We start from the raw sequence: 9,644 nt of genomic DNA, 5'->3' as shown, positions 1-9,644 counted from the left end.
TCTCCTCACCTCTCTTCACCTCCCCCACTCCATCTCTCCTCTCCTCTCATATTTCCTGTCTTTCCATCTCTCCTCCTCTCTCCTCACCCCATCTCTCCTCCTCTCTCCTCACCCCATCTCTCCTCACCCCATCTCTCACCTCCTCCCCTCCTCACCCCATCTCTCCTCACCTCTTCACCTCCCCCACTCCATCTCTCCTCCTCTCCTCTTCTTTCACCTCCTTTCTCCTTTTCTCTCTCCTCCTCTTCTCTCTTCTCTTCTCTCCTTTCTCCTCCTCTCTCCTCTCCTCCTCTCTTCTCGCTGCATCTGCAGGAACCCCTAGCTGCTTGCTGTTGCCCCCACTAGAGTAAACAGGCTGGAGCCGTGTGTGTGTGTGTGTGTGTGTGTACTACAGTAAACAGGCTGGAGCCGTGTGTGTGTGTGTGTACTAAAGTAAACAGGCTGGAGGGTTGTCAGCTGTGCATCAGCCATTCTGTTTGAGCTCCAGCTCTCCAGCATGTCTGCCTCAGGAGACAGACACACACACACATACACTACACACACACACACACACCCCGTTTCCCAGAGAGCTGCATAGAGCAGACCAGAGCCAGTTCAGTTCAGAGCCAGATCAGAGCCAGATCAGAGGCACATCAGAGTCAAAACCAGCTGCTATCAGAGGCGTCTTCCTCCTGATTTCGCTCACACACATTATTACACATGATGAACTGAAAGTGGACTGAATGTGAGGTTGTTTTCTTTTGAACAGATCTATAGCGTGTATGTGTGTATGTGTGTGTGTGTGTCTTTCAGACCTGTTTGGCTCGTTCTGTCCGTGGTTCCTGAGAAGTTCCTGTGTGTGTGTGTCTGTCATCAATAAGTCATCATCATCATCATCACACACACACACACACCAAAGAACAGACCATGTTCAGTGAGAGAGGTGATTTTTTTTTATATATATGTGTGTGTGTGTGTGTGTGTGTGTGTATGTTTTGTAAGCATCGTCTATGGTATATATGTTGTGTGTTTGAGAGCATGCGGTCATGCCTGTGTGTGAGTAGTGTGTGTGTGTGTGTGTGTGTGTGTGTGTGGCTGTGGCAGTGTTCAGGAAGGTTAAAGTACAATGTCCACATTGCAACTCAACGTCACCTGCGCCACCACAGATTACAGCTCTGTTACCTGCAGAGTTGCTTGCATGACTCAAGCTGACCATTACCCAACGCAAAGGTGACGCATAGCGCCTAATTAAAATGCCATCACACACACACACACACACACACACACACCCACTCCCACCACAGTAAACAGTACATCAGCACAGTTAAGGGTCGTAAACAGTAACTATCCAGTAACCACACACCTGATGTCTGATAGCACACACACACACACACACACACACACACACGCATACACACACACACACACACACCTGAAAAAGCTAAGATGTAGGTTCTAGTTGAGGTATTTAGCAGTTGGTTCTGTCCAAAGTAGCAGCAGACCTGATGCTAGTTAACTCCGTTATCCAGGGAGCGTACCTATGTTCTCCGGGTCCTATGTTCCCCGCTTTGTATAGGACCGGGAACATAGGACCCTTTTGTAAAACCCTAACCCCAAGCAGGGAAGATAGGACCCTTTTGTAAAACCCTAACCCCGAGCAGGGAACATAGGACCCTTTTGTAAAACCCTAACCATAACCCTAACCCCGAGCAGGGAACATAGGACATAGGACCCAGGGAACATAGGGATGACCCCATAATCCCAGCTAGCCCCTAGCAGAGTTAGCCCCCAGTAAAGCAGGACAACAACAGCAGGTCAGTGAGAAGCTGTGGCTTTATTCAGGGTGAAGGGAACTCACACATATCAAGCACCTTCACACACATTTTAAATGACAGATAGAAAACCTCTCTCTCTCTCTCTCACACACACACACAAACATACACACATTGTGAGGCCGACACACTCGCTCACTCTCCTGACCCACAAACACACACTCTTCTAAAGCAGCACATCACAGATAGCTTTCTTTACGTCTTTTTTTTATATCATAAACTTTCTACAAAAATCTGGACAATAAGAGTTCATAGCTTACAAAAATGAGATTGTTTCTTTTTTTAAAGTGCATTTGAAATGCCTCAGCTGTAGGCTCAAGACACGGCTACTTCAGGAAGCGATCACACTCCTTCATCAAGATGGAGGGAACAAATGGAGCCAAACAAAAGAAAGAAAGACAAAAGAAAACAAAGGAACTCAGAACTTCCTGCTCAGCTGACTGGCGCTTGACCAGGAAGTAAATAACAGAATTCCGCAGGTGTCTGAACACAAACTCAACTCAGATGGCCGTGAAGTCCAGCAACCCAAAGGCCTTTTCAAGTGCCCCCCCCCCACCAGACTGTGTGTTTAAAGCCTCTTGCCCCCCCCCCCCACCACCAGTGATTCTCTGAAGTTTGCTTTGGCTCCTCTTCCCCCCAACCCCCCCCCCCCCCCAGTTTGTCGCTGGGCAACACTAAAAGTCCATGTTTAAAGTCGTTTAAAGTCCACCAATCAGTAGCAGATCCAATCTCCTGAGTGATTGCCAGAGCTGTCTGATGACATCACATGATCTCCACACAATTCCTGCTTAACTTGGTGAAACAGCCCCCGCCCCCCGCCCCCACGGTCCGACCGTGTGTGTGTGTGTGTGTGTACGTGGTCTCCATTGCACCCTGTGCCGGAGGTGATTGCGTGTCGCCACCCTGTCAGAACATTAGAAATCCATAATCATTGTGGTCACCACGGTCACATGATTGCTCGCGTCCAGAGGCCCGCATGACAGCGGATCGATCCGCTCAGCAGAAGTCCCGGAGCGTCCAGCACAGTACAAACAGTAGAAAACCCCAGCTTCGCCCAGCTGATACAACTCAGCCAATAAAATCCCAGCATCTGCCTGAGGCAGCCAATAGGATCGCAGTATCCACCTGTGGCAGCCAATAACATCCCCAGCATCCATCTGAGGCACTGCTGTAGCCTGTATGAACAAGACGTCAGCAGCACAATGGTGGGAGAGGGTGTCTGTGTCTGTGTGTGTGTGTGTGTGTGTGTGTTTGTGCATGATTGTCCCTGTACACACACACACACACACACACGTGACTTCTGGCCTGCGTGCTCCTCATCTTTTCCTCTTCTGCTGCCGCAGCATCTTCCTCCTCTTGATGATCATGGCGTGCAGTCTCTCCAGCCCCTCCTGCAGGCCCTCGCCGATGATGGCGCACGCGGGCTGCAGGTGCCAGGGCGTGTGTGTGCCCAGCTCGTTAAGGGCCAGCAGCCGCTCCACGTCGGCCAGGGGCAGCGCGGCGCGCAGGTCCTGCTTGTTGGCCACCACCAGCACGGGCACGCCCAGGTTGTCGTGGAGACGCGTGATCTTGTGCAGCTCCGTCTTGGCCTCCTCCATGCGCTCGGCGTCCACCGAGTCCACCACGAAGACCAGGCCGTCGGCGCAGCGCGTGTACGAGCGCCACAGCGGCCGCAGCTTCTCCTGGCCGCCCACGTCCCAGAAGTGGCAGGCGGCCGAGCGGCATCGGCCGGTGCCCAGGGGCAGGCGCACGCGCTCCGTGTTGAAGCCCTTGGTGGGCACTGTGTTGACGAACTCGTTGAAGCGCAGCCGGTAGAGCACGGTGGTCTTGCCGGCGCAGTCCAGGCCCAGGATCACGAGGTGCAGCGCCTGGAAGGAGGGCAGGCAAGGCAGGACCGACACGCGCCGCTCCGACAGCCCGTTCCCCATCTCGCGTCCGCCAGGGAGGGGTGGGGTGCTGCTGCTTCACCAAACACACACACACACACACCAGCCTGGAAAACCCCACAGCAGAGGATCAACCTGAAAGCACAGAAACACACAGCTGATGCAAGAGGAGCAGAGAAAAGTCAAGCACACACACACACTGTGCTTTCCGATGTACAAGACTGTTAATGTCTTATCATGGAGAGCTCCGTCTTTGTCATACTGACGCATAACAAGTGCCGCGCGGTTGGATGTCATTTCCCGTGAATGAGGAGTGTAACAGCGGGGAGCACGGGAGGCCATTTGCACATGTAGCGCGCAGCGACTTCATACATAATCACCGTTCATCCATGCGAAAGCCTGACGCCCCTACCCAAAGCACCAAACGCAGTCGTTTCCGCCCATCCGCGTCCATTCGCCGCGCTCTCTGTGCCTACGAGCGACAGCACGCATGATGGAAGGCGAAATGCATTAGTGTCCTTTTGTTGATCTGCCGTGGAGGGCAGCGAGGCGCAACGAAACGCGGGTAGGTAGCTGGCTGGCTGGACAGGGGGTAGCGACACCAGGCCGGCCATCTGTAAAAACGGTAGCCTAGTTTCGGGGCAACACTTCTGTGCCGAACGGATTTAATATTCTGAGGCAAAGCCAGTCTGACACAGTGCACAGCTATTTGGCTACTCGGCCACTCCGCACAACCAACCACAGGTGATTAGACGACCGAACCCCTGAACAAACAGCCACAATCATCTAATTCGCTGTAAACACATAAATGCTACATTTCCGCCGTTACACTCAATACCTCACACTTCCCATGCTGTCACTAATTTCGCAGTGAATTTATCATTATGATGACATAAAAACAGCCCCAAGCATACCTTTAAATCTTAGAGAAATGCACGAGTGTCTGAAGCCCGACATGAAAGGAGATCAACAGCGTATCCTTATTCTCCACGAGCCCTTTTCCTCTTTGCGGCACAGTGCTCCCGTGACAGTAGTGGTGTTTCAACTGAATGCTTCACGGCTGCCTAGTGCTTACCAGTCGATTCTGGCACCGGAGAAACAGCCCTGGAGTAGCATAGCGCGCTGATTGGTTACATTCCCGAAAGGCGCTCCCGATTTCCTGAACTCTGATTGGCTGGTAGTTGTGTCTGTCGGGTGTGTGCGGACACACCCCCTACCACCACCTGTTTCTCTCGCTCAACCAGTGACCCAAAGTTTGGAGCGCGAGCGAGGCGTGCGCGTGATGATGGAAGTATTTGTGCAAGCGGGTCAAAAGTCACTGACCTTCCCAACAACAACGTGAACACTGTTGGTCACATTGTGTCTTCAAATTTGCGGTCAACGCCGATGGGAGGTCAAAGCAGAACATGTGTGAATCGAGGGAAAGTGAAAGTGTTGATAAGAAAGTGGCCATGATTGAACAATAATATAATGGCCTTGATAGTGTAACACAATAGTGGCTGAAACTCCATGACAATGGCAGTCAGTGAAAGGCTTTGCGTGCCTTAAGATAAGCACACATCACGAGTGCACGTGTCTGTTGATGTCTGTCACCTATTGTGTTCTGAATGGGTTTACAATGTCTCGGTTTTGGCGACATGAAGTGAAAGTTTAAGGAAAAATTAAAAGCCGTCAGATTTGAGGATCAATCGAGGATTGATCACACGCTAGGATATTCTGGGCTTAATCGGTTTGCTTTTTAATCCGTTTCGCTGGCAGCGGTAGGCTACAGTTTAGTCCCATGAGACGGAGATTTGGCAACTTTTTGGAGGAATAGTTCAACAGTTTTTGTTAACTCCAAACCATCTGATTCTTAGCTTGCATCTTTGCTCCCTCTTGTGTCCAATAGACGAACTCCATGGCTTCAGTCAAATCCATTCAAGTAGATGAACTGTGGCTGACTTCGTCAACAGACATACACAAACACACACATTCAGCCGGGAGGAGCTACAACAGATGGCAGCTTGCCCCGAACACACCAACTGCAGTGTATCACGGGAGATATCGCGAAATATTGTGTGCAATAAAAACAGTTTAACTTCCCTTCTTATTCATTGACAGACGAAGTGAATTCCTATGATGTAGTTTAAATAAACCATTGTTGTCATACAGTTAACATAGGCCTACGTGTAGCACATCAATATTGTGTTTTCAGTGTCATCTATTTAACCAACAGCATAAAATAACAGACTATCAAAAAGTTTTCAGTAGGCTAGCCTACCAAGATCACATATAACAAGGTATCCCTTCGAATTTTGTAAATTTCCGCATATTCCCACATAAGGAAGCAGCCTGAGAAACAGCAACTCCGCACTGCGAATGAGCCTATTAAGATTCCTGAGGCTTCTTGGTTTGAACATGGTTTGAAACACAACTCACTTGAGATAGGAACACAGGTTACCAATAACTTGATACACACCCATTTATATTCTTTCTTTTTAATGGAGCAAGCGAGGATACAGTTTACAGTTACTAAATTTAAACAAAATTGTATTGGAAACAAAATAAAAAACAATCTTATGTTTTAAAAAATGTATTTTATATATTTTTACTGTATATATTAACTTTCAAGCTTCAGCAATAAAAGTATAAAAAACCCATGAAAACAGTTTAAACTGATCAGCCTCTTTAAAGAAGGCTCTGCATTCCCGAGGCGTCCTGTGTGTGTGTGTGTGTGTGTGTGTGTGCCCATGCCTCATGCAGCTGCGCCCTGCTCTATTTGACCTTGAGTGACCCCAGGGCCTGGGCGGCGTGGTCGGAGCCCCAGCGTGTGTGCGCGCGTGTGTGTGTGTGTGTGTGTGTGTGTGTGTGCGCGTGTGTGTGTGTGCGCGTGTGTGTGCTCTATTTCATGTTAAGTGACTTTAGGGCCTGGGCGACGTGATTGGTGGAGGCGTGGGTGGCGTGGGCGGAGCCCCAGCGTGTGGCGTCCCATGCCAGGAACCAGCCGGTGAAGGTGGGCGGCTCGTGCCCCTGCTTGACCACCACCACCGACGTGCCCTTGTCCCGGCCCGATGGGTCCGACTCGATGTACGCCTTCGCTGTGGGCAAACAACACAAACACACACAACACAAACACACACATTGAGCCTTCACTGTGGACGAACACAACAGACACATTCAGCATCCCCAGCAGCACACACACACACACACACACACACATTGATCCTCCAGACACCCTTGAGTGCATATCCCCGGTGTGCAGAGTGGGATCAGGGCCTAACGGCCTCATAACAGCAGCCTGGGTCTACGATTCCGAGGGTGTGTTAAAGAGAGTGTGTGAAAGAGTGTGTGTTTAAAAGAGTGTGTGTTGAGAGGTGAGTGTTAAGAGAGCGTGTTGTGTGTTTCTCTGCTGATGAATGATGGCAGGGGAATGAGACGTGTCATCAACAAGGTTTGTTTGTTTTCTGGCCGAGGATGTTGACTCGGTTGTTTACCTGATTACAGTTGTTTACCTGATTACAGTTGTTTACCTGATTTCAGTGATTCCGTCTTCTCCAGTTCATTAGCATCATTCCCAATCCATACAAACAGCTGCAACCACACAACACAATCATGTTACCAACACACACTCATGTAAGATACATAGACCACATCTCCATTCCAGACAATTACACACACACACACACACACACACACACACACTCATGTAAGATACACATAGACCACATCTCCATTGGTTACTGACAAACACACATATATGGCTAACATTGGGAGTTTGGGTTATAATTTAAAAGCACATTTAAATCCAAAGAGCATACACACATCAGACAAATACACACGCACACAGACACACACACACACACACACACACACACACACATCAGACACATGCAAACACACAAAGACAAATACACACACACCTGTGAGACACACGTTACAGACACCCACAGTCCCACACGCATTAGACAAATAGACGCACACACAAACATCAGACACTCACACACACACACACACATCAGACAAATAGACACACACACAAACATCAGACACTCACACACACATCAGGCAAATACACACACAGAAAGAGCTGAATGGGTGATGTGCGTGTGTGTGTGTGTGTGTGGGGCACTCCCTGGCGATGCCCATTTCTGACCCCCCTAACTGGGACCTGACCCCCAACTACACACACAAAAAAACACAGTAACGGCCAGTCACCATCCCCCTGAAAAATCACTAATGGCCAATCACTACCCCCCATCCCATGTGTGTGTGAGGAAGTTAGATGTGTCAGTTGTGAGACATTTTCTCTCAATTCAATTCAATTCAATTCAAGGTTGCTTTATTAGCATGACTGTAAGTAAGTACAGTGTTGCCAAAGCACAATTAAAACAGCATAACAATTAGAACATTGACAGCATTAAGGGAAACAGTAACATGAAAAATTGCGTGTATATCCTCACTTTCTCTCTCTTTTTCCACACACACACACACACACACACACACACACATACACACACGGGCAGCATACAGATTATAATACATTGGATTAAGTACAGACATTAGGTCGGGCATTGTGGCAAAGTGTCCGACTCACTGTCCCTCATGTCGTGGCAAGCTGTAATGTATTTTGCAGGTGGGCCAATTTATTACAGTCTTTAAGGTTTTAGTAAAAAATATCTTTTTCTAATCTGTTCAAACTTTGGACAGTATAGGAGAAAGTGCATCTCTGTTTCAACCTCACCAGTCATACAGTGACCACAGAGCCGCTGCTCTTTGGGAAGCCATGATTTTTTGTACCGGCCTTTCTCTATGGCAAGGCTGTGGTCACTTAGCCTGTACTTGGTAAGAATCTGCCTCTGCTTTGTATCTATGACGGTGGAGAGGTACTCTGCCAATTCATAATCTCGTTTTAGTGACAAGTAACATTCTAATTTGGATTGTGATTTTGTTTGATCATCCCAATGTTCCAGATATTTATGGTTACTTTGATTCATAATTTGTTTTACTTTGATCTGATTTTGAAAAGCAGTGCTGGTCTGAGATCAATGGGTTAGAGTATTAGTTAACTTCAGAACCAACTGGCAAAGGGGACTGGTTTTAGGGCTGACCTCTTGGGTTTTGTATGCTTGAAACTGTGTGGTGTTCTCGTCACTAGAATTTAGGTGGATCCAGAATTTTAAAGATCTTCTTTTGTATATTTAATGCCAATGGGAATCTGCCTAATTCTGCCCTGCATGCATTTGTTGGTGTTTTCCTTTGGACTCTAAGAATGTTTCTAATAAATTCTGCATGCAGGGATTCAGTGGGATGTTTGTCCCATCTAGTGTAGTCTAGCTTGCTGAGTGGACCCCATACCTCGCATCCATATAATGCAATTGGCATTATTACACTGTTGAATATTTTACACCAGATTTTAATTGGGATTTGTATTTTATGGAAATTTCTTTTGATGGCATGGAGAGCTCTACGAGCTTTATCATTTAGCACATTTACTGCAAGGTCAAAGCTTCCTGAGGCACTGAGTTTCAGGCCTAGATAATCATAAAGAATGCTCTAGAGCGGTGTTTCCTAGAGTGAAAAGGTGTCTGCCTGCCTGAGATCTTGCTTTCTTTTGGAATATTACAATCTTTGTTTTGTCCAAATTGACTGTCAGGGCCCAGTTCTGACAGAATTGCTCTAGCAGATCTAGGTGCCGCTGTAGTCCTTGTTCTGAGGGTGACAGCAGCACCCCCTGCTGGCAGGAGATAGATTTTTTAAAAATATTATATATATTTTTAAATAATTACTAATTCGCTGTCTGACATTAGTTATATTTTTGCATGTGAAATGATGAGTCAAATAGCAAAAAAGGGTTATGGATAGGTTCAAATATAGGCATGAACGTGAGTCAGTTACTGTAAGAACCATAGCGTAGTTTTATCTATGTGATAGCGATCAAGTGTGTAGGCCTACGGTTGATATAGGCCTA

The 9,644-nt window shown here is 47.8% G+C and overlaps 2 protein-coding genes across 2 annotated transcripts in view; both read right to left on the bottom strand.

The window, feature by feature from the left end:
• Positions 1 to 2,463: 2,463 nt before the first annotated feature.
• On the bottom strand, positions 2,464 to 4,782 carry arl4ab (ADP-ribosylation factor-like 4ab). The gene is made up of 2 exons (XM_048229486.1): positions 4,612 to 4,782; positions 2,464 to 3,832 (listed from the first exon to the last, which is right to left on the bottom strand). Exon 2 carries the CDS (start codon positions 3,737 to 3,739, stop codon positions 3,128 to 3,130), a length of 612 nt encoding a protein of 203 aa, XP_048085443.1. The 5' UTR covers positions 3,740 to 3,832; positions 4,612 to 4,782; the 3' UTR covers positions 2,464 to 3,127.
• Positions 4,783 to 6,394: 1,612 nt separating this feature from the next.
• Positions 6,395 to 9,644, bottom strand: part of scin (scinderin) — a 30,876-nt gene continuing 27,626 nt past the window's right edge. Inside the window, 2 exon segments of the mRNA XM_048230429.1 lie at positions 6,395 to 6,774; positions 7,207 to 7,267. Of these exon segments, the coding sequence (XP_048086386.1) occupies positions 6,578 to 6,774; positions 7,207 to 7,267 (258 nt within the window). The 3' untranslated portion in view covers positions 6,395 to 6,577.

The sequence above is a fragment of the Alosa alosa genome, chromosome 20 (genome assembly GCF_017589495.1).
Source record: "Alosa alosa isolate M-15738 ecotype Scorff River chromosome 20, AALO_Geno_1.1, whole genome shotgun sequence".
In the NCBI taxonomy this organism is placed as follows: domain Eukaryota; kingdom Metazoa; phylum Chordata; class Actinopteri; order Clupeiformes; family Clupeidae; genus Alosa; species Alosa alosa.
This window is presented reverse-complemented; position numbering and strand designations above follow the sequence as displayed.

Bases quoted from the DNA above. Each gene is read 5' to 3' on its own strand.
- arl4ab (XM_048229486.1), bottom strand. From the start codon at position 3,739: ATGGGGAACGGGCTGTCGGAGCGGCGCGTGTCGGTCCTGCCTTGCCTG.